This window comes from Rhinopithecus roxellana, chromosome 15 (genome assembly GCF_007565055.1).
Source record: "Rhinopithecus roxellana isolate Shanxi Qingling chromosome 15, ASM756505v1, whole genome shotgun sequence".
NCBI lineage: Eukaryota > Metazoa > Chordata > Mammalia > Primates > Cercopithecidae > Rhinopithecus > Rhinopithecus roxellana.
In genome coordinates, this window is record NC_044563.1 from 124,970,231 (window position 1) to 124,992,178 (window position 21,948).

The 21,948-nt window shown below is 40.6% G+C and overlaps 1 protein-coding gene across 1 annotated transcript in view; it reads right to left on the reverse strand.

The window, feature by feature from the left end:
• Nucleotides 1-4,628: 4,628 nt before the first annotated feature.
• Nucleotides 4,629-21,948, reverse strand: part of LOC115893646 (dixin-like) — a 44,294-nt gene continuing 26,974 nt past the window's right edge. Inside the window, exons 11-12 of the mRNA XM_030918657.1 lie at nt 5,884-5,939; nt 4,629-5,016 (exon numbers count right to left, since the gene is read on the reverse strand). Of these exons, the coding sequence (XP_030774517.1) occupies nt 4,629-5,016; nt 5,884-5,939 (444 nt within the window). The remainder of the gene's footprint in view (nt 5,017-5,883; nt 5,940-21,948) is intronic.

The following is a 21,948-nucleotide window of genomic DNA, read 5'->3' on the forward strand; positions in this document are numbered from 1 at the left end:
ATGATAAAGCAAACTATGTTAATATATAAATCACCTGAGGTCAGGAGTTCAAGATCAACCTGTAAAACACATGGTAAACACATTCCTTAATAAAAATACAAAAATTAGCTGGGTGTGGTGGTGTGCATCTGTAATCCCAGCTAATTGGGAGGCTGAGGAAGGAGAATCGTTTGAACCCAGGAGGCAGAGGTTGCAGTGAGCTGAGATTGAGCCACAGCACTCCAGCCTGGCCAACAGAGTGAGACTCCATCTCAAGAAAAATAAAAATAAAAATAAAAAATCAGACATTCAAGCAAGTGATGTGATCAGCATGTCTCTTGGCTTGGTGATTGCCAAGGAAGGAAAAAACTAAGCCCTCTGGCAGGGATTTGGTCAACAGACTAGAGAAGGTAGGAGACAATGGGAGATTTCTAAAGATTATTGCTTTCTATCCAGCTGTGACTATTAAAAACCAAACTGATGAGTATCTTTTTAGCTGAGAGCCTGGGCAAAAGGTTGCCAGGATTACAGATACTAAGATTGAAAATGACTGCTTGCTGCTGGCTAAATAAGCCCATAAAACAAACCTTTGGAGAATTATTTTAATTTTAAGAGCATTGTGTTTAAAACTCCACAAAAACAATTCTGTATGGTTTCCAGGCCAGTCCCCAATGCCTCGTAAATTTCTCAATATAAAAGTTTCTCAATGGTATGCCCCATTGTGCCACAACCCAGGGCTGAAGCATGTTTCGGTGCTGATGTCTGATGAGGTTGGACATTCAAAGTTCTCAACTCAGCTTCTGCTCCTCATTCTTCCTTTGCTATCTCAGGGTTTTGGCAACCATTTTTAAGCAGATAACCTCCCAATCTATTTCTCCATCCCTGTTTCAAGAATTCGAGTCCCACATTTCTCATTTTAAACTGCCATGTGGATGAATTGTAGATACATCAAACTGCTTGTGTCAAAACTGAAAAACTGATTTCTGGACAAACCTGTGTTTCTCATACTATCAAATAGACTAGTCTCCTTTTAGACACCTTTCTTGAGATCTTGCATCATCTTTGTGTCTCTTTCTTAATCCTCTTGTTTAATGAGTTACCAAATCCAGCCAATATTTTTGGAATTCCACCCTTTTTCTACTCTCACTTACATTGCCTTTGATTGGGTCCTCTTTCCCTTTCTCCTGCATCAGCATTCCAACACAATGGTTTCCTTGATGCCATCTTCACTCTACTCTTCTTGTCTATTGCTATCAGAGTAATATGCCCAAAGTTCAATTTTTTTTTTTTTTTTTTTTTTTTTGAGACAGAGTCTCGCACTGTTGCCCAGGCTGGAGTGTATTGGTGCGATCTCAGCTCACTGCAACCTGTTCCTCCCGGGTTCAAGCGATTCTCCTGCCTCAGCCTCCTGAGTAGCTGGGACTACAGGCGTGCATGCTGGGCTAATTTTGTGTATTTTTAGTAGAGGCAGGGTTTCACTGTGTTAGCCAGGATTATCTCGATCTCCTGACCTTGTGATCTGCCAGCCTCTGCCTCCCAAAGTGCTGGGACTACAGGTGTGAGCCACCGCGCCCGGCCCTAAGTTCAATTTTAACTGCATCACTGTCACCCTTAAAACCTGTATTAGCTCCTCGGTGCTTACACAATGAAGTCTAGAATTGCATGGCATTCATAGTCAGAGCTCAGCCTGACTACATTTCAGCTCACTGTGCTCTGGGCACTAGCCCAGTGTTTCTTTATTTTTTTATTTTATTTTATTTTTTATTTTTTTCTGAGACGGAGTCTCGCTCTGTCGCCCAGGCTGGAGTGCAGTGGCCGGTTCTCAGCTCACTGCAAGCTCCGCCTCCCGGGTTTACGCCATTCTCCTGCCTCAGCCTCCCGAGTAGCTGGGACTACAGGCGCCCACCACCTCGCCCGGCTAGTTTTTTTGTATTTTTTAGTAGAGACAGTGTTTCACCGTATTAGCCAGGATGGTCTCGATCTCCTGACCTCGTGATCCGCCCATCTCGGCCTCCCAAAGTGCTGGGATTACACGCTTGAGCCACCGCGCCCGGCCTAGCCCAGTGTTTCTAAACCGCTTTCTCATTACTGTCCCCACAACGAACCTTTTTAGAACTTTTTTCACAATCACCTCCCTTGTGCAATGTTAATACTACAGATACACTGTACATCTGTGTATTATGTGTAGATTTGTGCTTTCTACATAAAAAGAGGAAGATTTTACCCCTGTGGAGACTACGTGCTCTGCCAAAACAGATCATGTACCAATCCCAGAACATGCTCCAGTCTTTTCTAGCTTCCAAGCTTTTGTTCAGTCTGGTCATTAGAGAGGTTGAGGGAATATGAGAAGATTCCTAGACTGTACTTCTGCTATTCAGCATGCTGATCCCCTTGCCTAGAATAGACTCACACATCTCCTCCCACCACCCCCTATTTCTTCCTCTTGAAATCTGACTCTTCATGCAGCAACCTAAATACTGTATCCTCTCTCAATCCACTCAGTTGCCACTTACTTTTCTGTGTGCTCATGGAATTTTCTTTATTCCTCTGTTATGTTCTTTGTTACATAGTCATCTTTCTATTTGTGTTTCTCTCCCACTGGATTACAAACTTTCTAAAGACAAGAACTGTGTTGTTCACAGTGTATGATGCCTTCATGTAATAGGCACCAGGATATGTTGGTTGAAATCAGTTCACTGATATACTGGAAACAGTGTAAAATCCCACCAGTGACCATATGGAGAAGTCCCACGTGTATGCTAAATAAATGAACACACTAGAAAAATTGGACGCCATATACAAGACATACTCCCAAAACATGATCACTAATACAGACACTGTTTATAAAGGAGTTCTGTGTTGTGTACACCATAGGTGAACAAAACTGGTTCCTGGTTCACACAAATAACAGACACCCACAGAAAGTTGTCTGAATGGCTAGCTGCCTAGGCATGTTTAAATAATGATGATCGAGTGGGGATAACCCAGAGACCAAAACACAAGTGGCAATTTTTTGATATCATGTTCTTGTAAAGATACAGAATTTTAATTGGGTTCATGTGCCACGAAAAGAAATGATACATGTAGATGTACATTTTATATGTTAGTAATTATCACCATCTTCAAAATGACCAAATTAAGGCTATGGGACAGAAAAGTCAATCTGACAGAGTTATTTTGTGTAGGAAGTGAAGCCAAGATAAAAACATGTTTTCTGTAAAAGCCTTGATAATTTAAAAAAATGCATATATGTGAATATCTTTATAAATTTCCATTATTCTTCATTGTATTGTGGAACACCTGACTTTCTAGGAAAGCTATTTCCGTGGCTTCATAGGATTACCATTTGCTTTCACCAGAGGATTAGGTATTTTTAAATGGCATGTGTATTACTTCTCTGAGTTTATTAAGATGGTAATAAAATCTTACAGAAAACTTCTAACAGGTGTTTTCTACCGTCCTTTGCTTCTGGGCTGTCTTCTCTTAAAATATCATAAACTGTTTTGTTTGTTTGTTTGTTTGTTTCTAAAGTCTGAGAATGACTTTTGTGGGACAGTGGAGGTGGGGGGTGTCTACGGGATGAGAAGCTTGGCAAATAATTCGTTTCCAAGGATACATAATTTCCGCCCTTCAGCCAGGTTCATCCACAGTCAGTAGTGTAATTGAGTTTAGTTCTTCCTGGTCTTTCAAACGAAGTAATCCTTTTGCCAGTTACAAACCCTACTTGCAATTCTATTTTCTATGGGCTCTTAATTATTGAAAGGGAGGATTAGTCATGAATCTCCTTCTTTTTCACTCCTTTGCTAGTCAAGCTCAAGTTCTGCGAGCAACAGCAACAGCAAAAGCAAACACTTTGGCGCCAACACTTAGCCTTGCCTCACTTTAGAGGCAGAATTATATAGGCTTGTTTGCTTAACAACTCAAATAGGGGCGGGGAGGGTGACGGGAGGGAACGAGGGAGGGGGCGGGGAGGGTGACGGGAGGGAACGAGGGAGGGATCGAGGGGAGGGATCGAGGGAGGGATCGAGGGAGGGACGAGGGAGGGATCGAGGGAGGGGACGAGGGAGGGCCCGCCCCCCTTGGAACAGGATTGGTTCCCTCTCTCCCCTTTAGACGTTCACTTTGCATCTCGGTTGGACAGGTTGAGAGAAAATGTCATTAAGGTGTTGTCAATATGAGCCCTTTAGGTGTGGGCGTTCCCTAGGTTTGTGGTTTTAGACTTTCAAAGGGACGGACTTATTATTGGCTGTGGGATCAAGTTAGTGAAACTGGTCTTGTATATGTTGAAAAATGCCTTCCTAACAGGAGGCGCCAAGGAGCTTAAGTGTAACTCACACACAGTAAAGAAAATGACGAAAGTTCCTCCGGGGTTTGATTTCAGTTTCTTAAATGACGAAGAGGCCAGGAAGATCCTTCAGGTGCTGGAAAGAAACGAGGAGCTACAGAGGGCCGAGAAGGACAGGATCAGGTACAGAGCAAACTCATTTATCTTGTGCTGGGCCTGGGTCCAGCAGGGCCAGGGATCCGCGGGGAAGGCGCGGAGCTTGCGCGGGGCACCTGCGGGGGGTGCTCCGAGCGGCTGCTGCGGAGGGCAGCGGGTCGGGGAGAGAAAATCGCGCCGAGTTGCCCTCTAAAGGACTTTGGGATGACTAGTTGGTACCCTTTCCATCCATTGCATACCAGACGGGCTCGCCTGCGGGTCTGGGGTCGGGCAGGGTGGGGGTCCGTGCGCTGCGGGGGCCGCGCAGCCACGCTATGCTGTGCCGGGTGCCTGCGGGGCCATCGCGAGGCGTGGGCCGTTCCAGGCAATGAAATGCGACGGGGGCGCGATCTGGAGCGGAATCCTGGCTGCTGCTCACTACGCGGCCCGCGCGCACCCACGTGCTCTCACGGGTCCGACAGAACTTCCACCTTCGCCTAACACAGTTTTCCCTCGGCACCAGAGGCGAATCTCCCCACCCCACGGGGGCAGTCCGCAAAGCCTGGGAGAGCCGGCACCTCACGGGAGGCGAAAGGTCCCCACCCCAAGGGTAGTAACTCGAGGAATTTGTCAAATAGAGACTTATGTGGGCGAATGGGACTTAGACACACGGGGTTGGCTGGAATGGTTGGGTCTCCTTGTGCGTGGTGCTGTGGGGAGCGAGATTCTGCGAAATTTCATCCTTGACCTTACTATGTACTGTTGTAGGTGAGGGATTAGTTACTGAAGAATGCAATCCAGAGACACAGATAATGAGATAATGACCTGGGATGTAAATTAACCAGTTTTTTCTGCTGGGGAGTGTAAAGGGACTCTCGCCAATATTGGAATATACCCATCTAAGTCCTTCTCTAGATAACTGTGGAAGGGAATTCAGGACATCACTCTCAGGTCACACTGTGCCATTGATTGGAATTTAGCAAGTCATTTTGTTTTATGATCAACTGCTTGCTAATGTGAGTTCCAGGTTCCCAATTCTTTCTGGATATCCCCACCTGCCTGTCCCCCACAGCTGACAAAAGAAACCCTCCAAGGACCCTCTTCAAATTGGAAAATCTAGTTAGTCTTTGTAGAAATAATTAGAATATACTAAGCCCAATGCCCAGACTTCACCCTGCTCCCCTAAACATGACTCTTTGGGGAATGAAGGAATATTTGAGGTTGGTGAATGTGGATTTCATACCATCATACTCTGCCTTGAGAAAAAGTGGCTTTATCGTTCTCCTCCCCTGAACAGTGTAGAAAGTGTGCCTTCATGAGAACAGTATGCCGCACCACACACACCCACGTGCATGTACCTACTCATATGCACATGCACCGCACACAGGCACACCCAACTCTCGGAAGAACTTCTGAACTGCACGGAATTTCAATGCATACTCCAAAGGCACTAAGAAACTGCGGTTATTCTCAGTATGTCTTACTGGAAGTGTTTCTTGTCTCTGAAGAGGATGGGGCTTCTTAAGTGATCCATTGTGTACTGGGGGAAATTGAGGGGAAAGTTAGAAAATAAGAAGGAGAGTAACTTTCATTTAAGATGTTATCTGGGCTTTTTATTTTTGACCTGATGCTTGCCTTGTTGTTTTCTCTATTGCAACTCATGACGCCCACTTCAGTTGACTTTAGAAGGAACTGGATCTCCACATAGATCTGTTCAAAGCACATGTATCTACACAAAGCCATTGGGCTGGGCATTAGAAGGAAGGTCAAAACACACTTTCTAATTTCATGGCACTCATATCCTAATGGAAACATCAACAGAAAAAGCCATAATGCTAAGACAAAATCAATACTGTATTATACTAATTATTAAAAATATTTAATTGCCCAAACAATTTGAAAAATATCACCATTAAAATACAAAAATCATTTAAGGAAAGTAGATGTGTGGACCAAATACCCAAGGCAATGATTTCTAGTACTGTCTTTTCCTTTGATTAATTCCCCACTTCCACTATCAAATACCCATGTCTGGCTTGCAGTCTCCATGGGATTGTTCTGCTTACCCACTTCAGACTCACATGTATTAATTTCAGTAGCAGATATTGGCATTCAGAAAGTTCCTGAGACAACATGTCAACTTGGCTGCCTCTTCTGCTCATCTTCTTGATACATGTGATCATATTTTCCAAATCAAAAATCAGGACACATGACTTACAACTCAAGAGTATAATTGCATTCTGTTCTGGCTTGGCATATATGAACAACAACAAAAAAGAGATGCTTCAACAGGCCTGTCTGAGAGACTCGGGGAAGCCTTTTTACTACATTAAGAGCTTCAAGACCTCTTGACTAGAACAATAAGGGTCCAAATGGGGAAGTTTAGAAAGTTAGCAGGTTGGGGAATGGCTGATGAGTTCATTCATATCTATGATAGGTTTGAGGTATCTACAAGACAACTAAGAAGAAATACGAGTACCCTATAGTTAGCAATACAGAACTACAGTGTTGGGGCTGGGCCCAGTGGCTCATGCCTATAATCCCAGTGCTTTGGGAGACTGAGGCAAAAGGATCGCTTGAGGCCAAGAGTTTGAGACCAGCCTGGCCAACACAGCCAGACCCTGTCTCTACAACAAAAATTAAAAATAAATTTAGCCTGACATTGCTGCACATACCTGTAGTTCTAGCTACTCAGGAGGCTGAGGTGGGAGGATCCCTTGGACCCAAGAGTTCAAGGCTGCAGTGAGCTATGATTGTTCCACTCCAACCAGAGTGACACAGTGGAGACTCTGTCTTTAAAAATAAAATAATTTTTTTAATTTAAAAAAAGAACTACAGTGTCATGCAGGGCCAGAGATATTGTGAGATGGATGTGAGGGTAGTTGAGTTCATCATGCAGAAGGCAGCAGCCCCACCCCACAGAAAAATCCCTGAACACATAGAACTTTTTCCTGATCTCCCCTCATCTGTACCAGACCTCTATGGCTCCAACTTACCAGGAAAGTATTTGCATTAAATATAATAGTTAATGTTCTAATATATAGTTTATTCAAATTTTTAAGAAAAACACCAAGATTCAAACTAATAAATAGGCAAAAGATAGAAATAAATCATTCACACCAGAAGATATCCAAACAGTAAACATAAGAGATGGGAAAATGTCCACCCTCACAGTAATAAATGAAAATTGAAGTAACCTTGAGATACCATGCTGCCCCTTTAAAAATAACAGAAAAGACCATCCTGGCTAACACAGTGAAATCCCGTCTCTACTAAAAAATACAAAAAACTAGCCGGGCGAGGTGGTGGGCGCCTATAGTCCCAGCTACTCCGGAGGCTGAGGCAGGGGAATGGCGTAAACCCGGGAGGCAGAGCTTGCAGTGAGCTGAGATCTGGGCACTGCCTCCAGCCTGGGTGACAGAGCAAGACTCCGTCTCAAAAAAAAAAATAACAGAAAAAAAAAAGTCTGTGAGGGTTAGAATGAAATTGATAGATTCTTCACATTGTTAGTGACATTGCAAGTTGGTTACAAGCCTTTTGGTGAGCATTATGGCAATATCTATCAAGATATGCTTTACGCTTGACCCAATTGTCCAATTCTTGGATATTTCTCATTAGTAGGAGATTAAGCTGGAGGAGATGGCTACACCAATATGTATTAAGTGCTGCCTTTTTATGTAATAATAGTAATTATTGTGGTAATAATGACAGCTAACATTTATTAGGCCCTTACTGTATACTAGACACTGTACTAAACATGTTATACAGATTTAATTAATCCTCTCAATAACCTCATTAGGTATACACTTTAATTCTCATTTCACAGAGAAGGAAACAATTTAAAAAGACTGAGTATTTTGTCCAACTTAAGCAGCAAAGCCAGAATTTAAAATCCGGATCTATCTCGAAACTACTTTACTCATCAAGATTGAATAATCCTCACAACCATTTATTGGGGTATTATTAATGGCTTTTTAAAGAAGGAAAACTGAAATTTAGCAACGTTAAGGAACTTGCCTAAGGTCACACAGCTCATAAATGTCAGAGATAGAATTTGAACCTAAATGTATCTGGCATCAGGACCAGATGTGACAGTGCCTGGTGTAATCAAGTTTTTAAATGGCATGTCTAGATTTAGATCATTTTTTGCTCCGTGGCAAGATTACAGCCTGGAAGGGTTTTCCAGAATTTAATTATTTCTGATTGATTTACAGTAATATCCTTGAGCTGTAGCACAGTTCTGAACGGGACTGTATATGTCAAAGTCATAAAGTGGTCTATAGCTGGTGGCAGCTGCCACATCCAGCAGACATTAAAAGCCAGATACACAAGCCTCCTGCCTCCCCTACACATTCTGCCTGCCCTCTCCTCTCCCAGCCTGTGAAATCTGCCTCTAGCTAAGGGGCAGAGTTTCTAGAGACATTGGATGTCTACTGATTGGGCTTTTACTGTGTGCCAGACACTGGGTTGGCCCTGAGAATACAGTGGAAAATAAAACACAGATTCTGCCCCAAATGACATCAGTCTATGAAAGGTTTCCATTGGCGATAGAATGTGTAAGATGAAGTGTTTATATAACTGTAGCTCACCCTTAAGCAGTCCTGTGTGGCCTGGAAAAGGGACAACAAGAACAATGCCTGGAAGTCACAAGTGTGCTCAAGAGGCTTGAGCAAGTTCTGATACATAACAAGGTATCAGATTAACACACAGCGGATCTCTGAGCTGTCTGCACTTTCCAGTGGCATCCAATTTAGTTAATTCCTTTAAACTGAGGGAGAACTTTCTCTCAGATACATTCTCCTGTCTAGTTACTCCGGTGGATTGGTCCCCATAGGCAACACACACAGAACTACTATAATAATATCGTTCCATATCCCAATGCCAAGGAGCAGGGTTCTTTTTTTTTTTTTTTTGAGACGGAGTCTCGCTCTGCCGCCCGGGCTGGAGAGCAGTGGCCGGATCTCAGCTCACTGCAAGCTCCGCCTCCCGGGTTTTACGCCATTCTCCTGCCTCAGCCTCCGGAGTAGCTGGGACTACAGGCGCCCGCCACCTCGCCTGGGTAGTTTTTTGTATTTTTTAGTAGAGACGGGGTTTCGCAGTGTTAGTCAGGATGGTCTCGATCTCCTGACCTCGTGATCCGCCCGTCTCGGCCTCCCAAAGTGCTGGGATTACAGGCTTGAGCCACCGCGCCCGGCCAAGCAGGGTTCTTTTTAAGCTTAGTGATATTATGACTTTTAGCTTATACAGTCTTTCATATTTGTTTTTTTATCCTCATCCTCAACCTAATAAAGCAAATACTTATCTTCTTTTTCAAAAGCTAATAAAACAACTACAATAATAGCTAACATTTGTTGAGTACTGACCCATGCAAGCTCTTTGTGTGCACTATCTCATTTAATTCTTACAACTGATGAGTTAAGGGATATCTTTATCTCCATTCAACAGAGGAAGCTTAGAGAGGATAAGTGACATGCTTGAGATCATACTGCTAGGGAGTGTCCGATCTGGGAACTCCATCTGTACATAATCACTGTGCTGTGCTGCCTCCTATAGTACCAAAAAGTTGAAGCAACTTTCCTCACCTGGCCCATCTAGCTCATAATAGAACCAAGACTGGGATCTATCCACTTTAAAACTCTTGCTATTTTATCTCCACTCAGCATAAAAATAAAAAACACACAATTCTATGTAGTCAAATGCCCAGCTAAAAGTTGGAGATGTTATTACTAAGGAAAATGGCATAATGGATATGGGAGGATAACTAGTACCATCTGCTTATATAGAAAAAATTGCTGGCAACCATTTATGTTAAAAAATGCATACATGCATTCTGTAAGGACAGACTTTATACTGTTAAAATGATTATCTTTGGGGAATGACATTTAAAGGGACTTTAACCCTTTTACTACTGTTTTATTTTTGAGTTATCATATGCTATTTAAAATAGGCCAGGTGCTGTGGCCTGTAATCCCAGCACTTTGGGAGGCCGAGGTGAGTGGATTGACTGAGGTCAGGAGTTCAAGACCAGCCTAGCCAACACGGTGAAACCCCATGTCTATTAAAAATACAAAAATTAGCCTGGCGTGGTGGCTGGCCCCTGTAAGCCCAGCTACCTCGGAGGCTGAGACAGGAGAATCGCTTGAACCTGGGAGGTGGAGGGTGCGGTGAGCCAAGACTGCGCCGTTGTACTCCAGCTTGGGTAACGAGCAAAACTCTGTCTCAAAATAAATAAATAAATAGAACTGTTTCTTTGGATAATAAATATGGAATGTTTGACTATTTTTTACTTTCATACTTTTTTTTATGAAGGTAAAATAGTTTTTAAAAATGTCTTAAGAAATAAATAACTTTTACTGGTAAATTTCTTTTTTTAAAATGTCTAAATGTTTTTCTGCCCTTGTCCTTTTCTTTACAATGTTAATGTGTGAACAGGTAAGTTGGTATATGGTAAGTTGTACATCAACCTTGATTTCTTGTGTGAGAGCCTCACACACTTAGGTACTCAATACCTAGTCAAATGGAACTTAACTTACTGCTATAGGAAATACAAACTAAGGGAAAGAAAGCTCTGAGGAAACCAGGTGAAGGGCGAAAGAAGGTCAGGTGAAGGTTAGTCAGAAGATACTTTCGTTCCTCATTAGTACAGATGGTCTTAAACCTGAGAACCACATGAAGGTCAAAAGGAGGTCAGGTTAAGTTTAGTAAGAAAATGCTTTCCTTCCCGGTTAGCATAGCAGGGTCTTAAAACTGAGAAGAAGGTGGCTAAGAACTAAGGAGGGCTAGCTAAGGCATGATCTTTCATAAACGTGGGTGGATTCTCTCTTTCACCTTCATTCAGGTCGGTTTTTCTGTAGTGAGTTATTCCCCAGGCTGTGAGATTTGAGAGAGATAGGCTCATCGCCCTCTCCTTCTCAGGATGTTTCCTTATTGACATTGCCAATGGCCCTATTAAAAGGCCATACTTCAAATATTAACAGATCACAGGAGCCAGCTTCCTCATTCCATGGTGTGTTAGGCTTTCTAGATGAAAGAGGAAATGGGAGATGACAGTGACCAAATTCCCTGCACCCCAACATAGAGTTGTGTTTTTTATATTGATCAAGCTTGTCTTGGTTTGAACTTTGAAACGATGCATTTAACAGCAATTGAGGGAGGAAAGGGGGTGGGGGAGGGAGTAACTTATCCTGCCAACCATTATTTCGTTCTTCATCACTAGTTTTATTTTTTAAAGAACGTTACATAAATGGAAGCACAGAATACGTAACCTTTTGAGAATGGCTTCTTTAACTCAGTAAAATGAGGGTCACACAGGTTGTTGTATGTATAAATGATTCATTCTCATCAGGCAAGTTGGCTCACGCCTGTAATCCCAGCACTTCGGGAGGCTAAGGTAGGAGGATCACTTGAGGTTTCGCCATGCTGGCCAGGTTGAGACTAGCCTGGCCAACATGGCAAAACTCTGTCTCTACTAAAAATACAAAAATTAGCCAGGCATGGCGGCGCATCTGTGGTCCCAGCTACTCGGGAAGCTGAGGCAGGAGAATCACTTCAGCCCAGGAGGTGGAGGTTGCAGTGAACCGAGATTGTGCCACTGCACTCCAGTCTGGGTGACAGAGCAAGACTTCATCTCAAAATAAATGAATGAACAAATAAATAATTCATTCCTTTATATCGCTAAGTAGTATTTAGTATTTCATTACATAGATTACTACAGTTTGTTTATCCTTTCACCCACTGAAGAACACTTGTCTTGTTTACACATTTTAATAATACTGAATAATGCTGCTATCAACATCCATGCGCAGGCTTTTGTGTGAACATGATTTTATTAGCAGTGGAACTGCTGGATCATATTCTTGAATTTGCAAGAAACTGCCAAACTGTTTTCCCCACAGCTGTACCGTTCTGCATTCCTACCAACAGTATATAAGAGTTCCAAACTCTGTCTTTGTCATTCAGGCTCCTACAACAAAATACCTTAGACAAGGTAATTTATAAACAGCAGAAATCTATTGCTCGTAGTTCTAGACCCTGGGAAGTCCAAGATCAAGGCACTGGTAGATTCTGTGTTTGGTGAAGTCCCCCTCCTCATAGAGGGTGCCTTCTCTGTGTCCTCACATGGTAGAAGGGGCAAAAAGGCTTTCTCTCAGGCCTCATGTGAAAGGGCACTGATCCAGTCATGAGGGAGGAGCTCTTTCGACCTAATCACCTCCCAAAGGCCCCATCCCTTACTACCATCACCTTGAGGGGTAGGGCTCAACATGTGAATTTTGGGGGGACACATACTTTCAGACAAGAGCATAGTAGTTCTTCAGTCTTGCCAGCATTTGGTATTTTCAATTTTATTTTAACCATTCTAATAGGTATCTCCTCATGGATCTCCTCATGTTTCAATTTGCATCTCCCTAGTGACTAATGATGGTAAACATCTTTTTAAGTGCTTACTTGCCTTCCATATATTCTCTTTGGTGAAGTATCTGTTAAAGTCTTTTGAACAGTTTTTAATTGGGTTATTTGTTTTCTGATTGATGGATTTTGAGAATTCTTATATATTCTTGATACAGGTCTCCTGTTGAACACCAAGTTTGTAAACATTTTCTTCCCATCTGTAGCTTGTCTTAACTTTCCTACTGTGTCTTTGCAGAGTACAAGTTATCCAGTTTGATGAAATCCAACATACCAAACTTTTTTCTTTTATGAATCATGCTTTTAGCAGCATTCTAAGAATACTCTGTCTCAGCCCAGATTACAGACATTTTCTCCTATGATTTCTTTTGAAGTTTTATAGTCTTATGTCTTACACTGATGCATTTTGAAATAAGATTTATGTAGAGTGTGAGGCTTAGATTGAGGCTTATTTTTGCATATTAATGCCCAATTATCCCAACACCATTGTTGAAAGACTGTCCTTCATTAAATTGCCTTTGCACCTTTGTAAAAAATTTGCTGTATTTCTGGACTCTGCTCTTTTCCATTGATCTCTATGTCTTTTCCTTCACAAATACTATGATATCTTGATTACTGTGGCTTTATAGTAGGTCTCAACATTAAGTAGTATGCTTTCTCCATTTTTTTTGTTTGTTTGTTTTGTTTTTGTTTTTGTTTTTTTGAGACGGGGTCTCTCTTTTTCACCCAAGCTGGAGTGCAGTGGCACAATCTCGGCTCAATGCAACCTCCACCTCCTGGGTTCAAACTATTCTCATGCCTCAACCTCCTGAGTAGTTGGGATTACAGGCGTGTGCCACCACACCTAGCTAACTTTTTTTTTTTTAATTTTTAGTAGAGACAAGGTTTCGCCATGTTGGCCAGGCTGGTGTCAAACTCCTGACCTCAGGTGATCTGCCCATCTTGGCCTCCCAAAATGCTGGGATTACAGGCGTGAGCCACTGTGCCCAGTCAGAATGAATTATTTACACATACAACAACCGTGTGACTCTCAAAGGTGTTTACTGAGTTACAGAAGCCTTTCAGGCCGGGCGCGGTGGCTCAAGCCTGTAATCCCAGCACTTTGGGAGGCTGAGACAGGCGGATCACGAGGTCAGGAGATCAAGACCATCCTGGCTAACCCGGTGAAACCCCGTCTCTACTAAAAAAGAAAATACAAAAAAAAAACTAGCCGGGCAAGGTGGCGAGCGCCTGTAGTCCCAGCTACTTGGGAGGCTGAGGCAGGAGAATGGCGTAAACCCGGGAGGCAGAGCTTGCAGTGAGCTGAGATCCGGCCACTGCACTCCAGCCTGGGCGACAGAGCGAGACTCCATCTCAAAAAAAAAAAAAAAAAAAAAAAAAAGAAGCCATTCAATTTACTCTTTGTTTTTAAAACTATTTTGTCTATATCGTTCCTTTGCTTTTACATGTAAATTTTTACATTTAAGTTTAATATTGTTCATTGCTAGTATAGGGAAACACAATTGATGTTTGGTATTGATCTTGTACCCTACCACTTAGCTAAGCTTACTTATTGGCTCTAGGATGTTCTTTTTTGGGGGGGAGTTTTTTTGGGTGATTTTCTACATGGCCAATCATGTTACCTATAAATGGAGATGGTTTTATTTCTTCCTTTCCAATACGTATGCCTTTTATTTCTTTTTCTTGCCTAATATTGACTGGGACTTCAAGCATGAAGTTGAACAGGAGTATTGAGATTGTACTTCCTTGCTTTGTTGCTGAGCACTGTCTTTCACTATGAATTACGATGTTAGCTATGATTTTTTTTGTGGATGAGTGTTTTATTTTTTTGTTGTTGTTAATTTTTTTTTTTTTTAATAGAGACGGGGTTTGCTATGTTGGCCATACTGGTCTCCATCTCCTGGGCTCAAGTGATCCACCCGCCTCGGCCTCCCAAAGTGTTGGGATTACAGGCAGGAGCCACCATGCCCAGCCTATAGATGACTTTTATCTGGTTCTGTTTCTTGCTTGCTGAGATTTTTATCATGAACGTATCTTTAATTTTATTAAATACTTTTTCTGCATCAACTTATATGACCATGTGACTTTTTCTTCTATAGACTATTGATATACTTATTTATTTTATTATTATTTTTTTGAGATGGAGTCTTACTCTGTCGCCCAGGCTGGAGTGCAGTGGCACAATCTCGGCTCACTGCACTTGACTTCATGCCATTCTCCTGCCTCAGCCTCCCAAGTAGTTGGGACTATAGGCACCCGCCACCACGCCCGGCTAATTTTTTGTATTTTTAGTAGAGACGGGGTTTCACGGTGTTAGCGAGGATGGTTTCCATCTCCTGACCTCGTGATCTGCTCGCCTCAGCCTCCCAAAGTGGTGGGATTACAGGTGTGAGCCACTGCGCCCGACGATATACTTATTAACAGTAATTGATTTTAGAATATCAAACCAACCTTACTGTTGTGGGTTGAACTGTCCTCCAAAAAATTAAAAAAAAAAAAAAAAAACAAAGAAAAAAAGCTGTGTTAGAGTCCTAATTGCCAATACCTCAGAATGTGATCTTAATTAGAAATAGCGTCTTTACAGAGACAATCAAGTTAAAATGAGGTGATTAGGATGGGCCCTATTCTAATATGAATGATGTACTTATACAAAGTGGAAAATTTGGACGCAAAGACAGACAAGCATGCAGGGAGAATGCTTTGTGCAGACAGGAGTTAGGCTGCCACAAGGCAAGGAACTACTTCAGAAGCTAGAAGCCTGGAACTGACCCTTCCTTAGTGCCCCCAGAGGGAGCATGGCCCTGCCAGCACCTTGATCTCTAGCCTCCAGGACTGTGAAACGTGTGGTGCAAGTCGCTCAATGTGCCATACTTTATTATGGTAGCCAGAGAAAACGAATCCACTTATATTCTCAAGAAAATCTCACTTGGTCATCATGTGCTATTGTTTTTATATGATTTCACTACATTTGCTAATATTGAGGGTTTTTAAAAAATCTGGGTTCATGAGAGATACTGATATATAGTTTTCTGGGTTTTTATCCATTTTCTTTTTTTTTTTTTTCTTTGGAGCAGGGTCTCATTCTGTCACCCAGGCTGGAGTGCAGTGGTGTGATCTCAGCCCACTGCAACCTCCACCTTCCAGGCCTGAGTAATCCTCCCACCCTAGCCTCCCTAAGTAGCTGGGACTACAGGCATGTGCCACCACGCCCAGCTAACTATTTTGTATTTTTAGTGGAGACAGGGTTTCACCATGTTGCCCAGGCTGATCTTGAACTCTTGGGTTCAAGTGATCCCCCTGCCTCAGCCTCCCAAAGTGTAATCCCAAAGTACTGGGATTACAGCCCTAAGCCACCATGCTCAGCCTGTATACTATTTTCTGTGGTTTTGGTGTCAGTAATTCCAGCCTTATAAAATGACGTAGGAAATGTTTTCTTCTATTTTCTGGAAGAGATTATATAGCCTTGGCATTGCTTCTTCCTTAAACGTTTGGTAAAATGAAACAATGAAACCATCTGGAATGGGAAGTTTCTTTTTTGAAAGGTTTTAAACTACGCATTCAATTTCTTTGACAGATATACAGCTTTTTCAGCTATTTCATCATGAGTGAGTTTGACAGTGTGTGTTTTTTGAGAAATGGATCTATTCTAAGTTGTCAGGTTTGTACGCATAAAGTTGTTTATAATATTCATTTATTATCCTCTTAATGTCTGAAGATTATGTAGGAATAGCCCCTCTTTCATTCCTGATATTGATAATTTGTGTCCTTTCTCTATTTTTTTTTTAGTCATGATAAAGGTTTATCAAATTTATTGATCTTTTCAAAGGACCTGCTTTTTGTCTTACTTTGATTTTTCTTTATTGTTTTTCTGTTTCAATTTAATTGTTTTCTGCTCTGATACTTACCATTGCCTGCTTTATGTTTATTTTGTTATTTTTTTCTCATTTCTTAAGGTGAAAACTTAGATTATTGATTGAAGACCTTTCTTCTCTTCCAGTATAAGCATTTTTTGGTTTTTACATTATTTTAATTTTAATTAACAAATAATAATTGTACATATTCATGAAGTACATGGTGATCTTTTGATACATATAATAGATGGTGATTAGATCTGGATAACTAGCATATTCATAATCTCAAACATTTATCATTTCCTTGTGTTGGGGGCATTCAATATCCTCTCTTCTAGCTATTTGATATATATATATATATAATAATATTTTGTTTTGTTTTTGTTTTTTTCTGAGATAGAGTCTTGCTCTGTTGCCCAGGCTGGAGTGCAGTGGCACAATCTGGGCTCACTGCAACCTCCACCTCCTGGCCTCAAGCAGTCCTTCCAACTCAGCCTCCCTAGTAGCTGGGACTACAGGCACTCACCACCACGCCTGGCTAATTCTTATTTTTTGTAAAGACAAGGTTTCGCCATGTTGCCTAGGCTCTCAAACTCCTGAGTTCAAGTGATCTACCTGCCTCAGCCTCCCAAAGTGCTGGGATGACAGGCATGAGCTACCATGGCCAGCCATATTAATGTTATTAAGTACCTATAGTAATCCTACAGTGCTGTAGAACAGTAAAATTCCTCCTGTCTAGCTGGAATTTTGTATCCTTCAACCAATCTCTCCCTCTCCTTCCTTTCCCCATTCCCAGCCTCTAATATCTTCTATTCTACTTTTTAATTCTATGACGTCAACCTTTTTTAGCCTCCACTTATGAGTGAGAACGTGTGGTGAGAACTTTGTGTTCTTGGTTTATTTCACTCAACATAACGTCATCCAGTTTCATCCATGTTGCCACAAATGACAAGATCTCGTTCTTTGTATGGCTGAATAATATTCTACAGTGTATATATGCCACATTTTCTCTATCCATTCATCTGTTGATTCCATATCTAGGGTATTGTGAATAGTGCTGCAATAAATATAGAAGTATAGCTATCTCTTTAATATACTGATTTCCTTTCTTTTGGATATACCCAGCAGTGGAATTGCTAGATCATGTGGTATTCTTTTTTTTTTTTTGAGACGGAGTCTCGCTCTGTCGCCCAGGCTGGAGTGCAGTGGCCCCATCTCAGCTCACTGCAAGCTCCGCCTCCCAGGTTTACGCCATTCTCCTGCCTCAGCCTCCAGAGTAGCTGGGACGACAGGCGCCCGCCACCTCACCCGGCTAGATTTTTGTATTTTTTAGTAGAGACGGGGTTTCACCATGTTAGCCAGGATGGTCTCAATCTCCTGACCTCGTGATCCGCCCGTCTCGGCCTCCCAAAGTGCTGGGATTACAGGCTTGACCCACCGCGCCCGCGGCCGATCATGTGGTATTCTATATGTAGTGTCTTGAAGGACCTTCCATATTGTTCTCCATAGTGGCTATACAAGTTTACATTCACCACCCACAGTGTATAAGAGTTTCCTTTTCTCCACATCCTCACCAGCATTTGTTATTTTTTTTTCCTTTTTGATAATAGCTGTTCTAACCGTACTGAGATGATGCCTCATTATAATTTTGATTTGCATTTCCCTGATGATTACTGATGTTGAGCATTTTTTCGTGTATTTCTCACCCGTTTGTATGTCTTCTTTTGAGAAGTGTCTATTCAGATCATCTGCCCATTTTGAAACTGGATCGTCGGCTTTTTTGCTGTTGAGGTGTTTCAATTCATTGTGTATTCTAGATATTAATTCCCTTTTGGATTAATAGTTTGCAAATATTTTCTCCCACTCTGCAGGTTATCTTTTCACTCTATTGATTGTTTTTTTGCTGTGAAGAAGCTTTTGAGTTTTATATAATCCCATTTGTTTATTTTTACTTTCGTTGCCTATGTTTTTGAGGTCTTATTCATAAAATATTTCCCCACACCAATGTCCTGAAGCATTTCCCTTATATTTTCTCCTAGTTTTGTCATTTCAGGTCTTATATTTTGATATTTTTAATCCATTTTGAGTTTTCTTTTAATCGGGTGAGAGGTTGGGATCTAGTTTCATTCTTTTGCATATGGATGGATATTCAGTTTTACCAACACCATTTACTGAAGAGACTGTCCTCTCCCCAGTGAATGGTCTTGGCACCTTGTCAAAAATTAGTTGGCTGTAGATATGTGAATTAATTTCTGGGTTCTCTATACTATTTCATTGGTATATGTGTCTGTTTATATGTCAGTACCATGCTGTTTTTGGTTATTACTGTTTTGTAGTATATTTTGTGGTCTGATAATGTGATAACCTCCAGCATTGTTCCTTTTGCTCACGATAGCTTTGGCTATCTGGGGGTCTTTTCTGGTTCCAAACAAATTTTAGGATTTTTTTTTTTTCTGTGAAGAATGTCACTGATATTTTGATAAGGAATGCATTGAATCTGTAGATTGCTTTGGGTAGTGTTACCATTTTAACAATATTAATTTTTCTGATCCATAAGCATGGACTGCCTTTACATTTGTTTGTATCCTCTTCACTTTCTTTCGTCAATGTTTTGTAGTTTTCCTCATAGAGGTCTCTTACGTTATAGAGGTCTTTTACCTTATAGAGGTATTTTACCTCTTTTTTTTTTTCTTGAGATGGAGTCTCACTCTGTCACCCAAGCTGGAGTGCGGTGGTGTGATCTCAGCTCACTGCAACCTCCGCCTCCCAGGTTCAAGTGATTCTCCTTCCTCAGCCTCTTAAGTAGCTGAGATTACAGGCACCCACCACCATACCCGACTAATTTTTTGTATTTTTAGTAAAGACAGGGTTTCACCATCTTGGCCAGGCTGGTCTTGAGCTCCTGACCTCATGATCCACCCACCTCAGCCTCCCAAACTGCTGGGATTACAGGTGTGAGCCACCATGTCCAGCCAAGGTATATTTTTTTAGTAGCTATTATAAATGTGTTTGCTTTCTTGATTTCTTTTTCAGCTAGTTCATTGTTCATGTATAGAAATACTACTGATTTTTTAATATGTTAATTTTGTATCTTGCAACTTTACCAAATTTGTTTATCAGTTCTAAGAGTTTTTTGGCAGAGTCTGGGTTTTTCTATATAAAAATCATGTCATCTGCAGATGCAAACAATTTGACTTTCTCCTTTCCAATTTGGATGTCCTTTCTTTCTTTCTCTTGCCTAATTGCCCTGGCAAGGACTTCCAGTACTGTGTTGAATAAGAGTGATGAGAGTGGGCATCCTTGTCTTGTTCCACTTCTTAGGGGAAAAGCTGAAAGTTTTTGTCCTTTTTATTAAAATGTTACCTGTGGGTTTGTCATACAAATCCTGTTTCATGTTGAGATACTTTTCTTCTATACCTAATTTATCAGAACTTTTATCATGAAGAGATGTTCAATTTTATCCAAAGCTTTTTCTGCATCTATTGAGATGATCATATGCTTTTTGTCTGTCATTCCATTGATGTGATGTATGACATTTATTGATTTGTGTATGTTGAACCATCCTTGCATTTCTGGGATAAATCCCACGTGATCATGGTGCATTATTTTTCTGATGTGCTGTAACATTTGGTTTGCTACTATTTTGTTGAGGATTTTTGTGTCCGCTCATCACTGATATTGGCTGGTAATTTTTTGTTGTTATTGTATCATCTGGTTTAATATCAGAGTTATACCAGCCACATAGAATGAGTTAGGAAGAGTTACTTCTTATTTAATTTTTTGAAATAGTTTGAAAGGAAGAATTAGTATTAATTCTTCTTTAAAGGTTTGGTAGAATTCAGCAGTAAAGCCATCCAGTCCTGGACTTTTCCTTGTTGGAAGACTTTTTATTACTGATTCAATCTTGCTATTTGTTATTGGTCTGTTCAGGTTTTCTGTATTTCTTCTTGGTTCAATGTTGGTAGGTTTTATGTGTCCAGGAATTTTTTCCATTTCCTCTAGGTTTTTGAAGTTATTGGCATGTAGTTGTCCATAGTAGTCTCTAATGATTCTATTTCTGTGGTATCCATGTGGTGTCTTCATTTCTGATTTTACTTATGTGGGTCTTCTCTCATTTTTTCTTAGTCTAGCTACTGGTTTGTCAACTTTGCTTATCTTTTTAAGAAACCAAGGTTTTGTTTCATAGATCTTTTGTATCTTTTTCATCTCAATTTTATTTATATCTGCTCTGATCTTTATTTCTTGTCTTCTACTAATTTGTGGTTTGGTTTGTTCAAGCTTTTCTAGTTCCTTGAGGTGCATTGTTAGGTTGTTTACTTGAAATCTTTCTAGTTTTTTGGTGTAGGCATTTATTGCTATAAACATGATTCTGAATACTGCTTTTGCTATGTTCCATAAGTTTTGGTATGTTGTATTTCTATTTTCATTTCCAGTGTAAACATTCAATGCTCTAAATTTCTCTTTAAGCACAGCTTTAGTTTTATCCCACAAATTTTGACATACTTTCCTTTTCATTACCGATTTCAGACTTTCCTCTTTTTAAATTAACATTTTATTTAACATTTAGTGCTATAAACTTCCCTCTCAGCACTCATATAGATTTGTTCCACAGATCTTGACACAATATGTTTTTATTTCATTCAGTTAAGTGCATATTTCCTTTCTCTTGAGACTTTTTCTTTGACCTATAGATTATTTTAAGTGGGCTGTTTAACTTTCAAGTGTTTGGAGATTCTTTTGTTATATTTCTATCACTGACTGGTAGTTTCAGTCCCTTATTGTCAAGAATATACTTTATATGATCCAGTTCTTTTAAACTTACTAAGGTTTGTTTTATGACCTAAGTTATGGCCTATCATGGTGATTGTTCAATTCACTTGCATTGAAAGAATGTATACTCTGATATTGTTTAGTGGAGCAATCTAAAAATCTTGGTTATATCCCTTTAGCTTATGTTGTTTAGTTCTATATTCTTGCATTTTACCTATTAATTCTGTCAATAACTGAAAAAGGAGTGTTGAAGTTCCAACTATAATTGTGGATTTATCTCTTCTTTCAGTTCTGTTAGTTTTTTGTTTCACATATACATATGAAGCAATAATGCATTATATATGAAGATATATGTATTATATGTTTATTATATGTTATATTATATACATATATACACATATATGTACATACACATACATATGTATCTATTATATACATATACACACATATATGTATATACACATACATAGGCCTATATTATATACCTATATACACATATATGTATATATTGTAACATATATA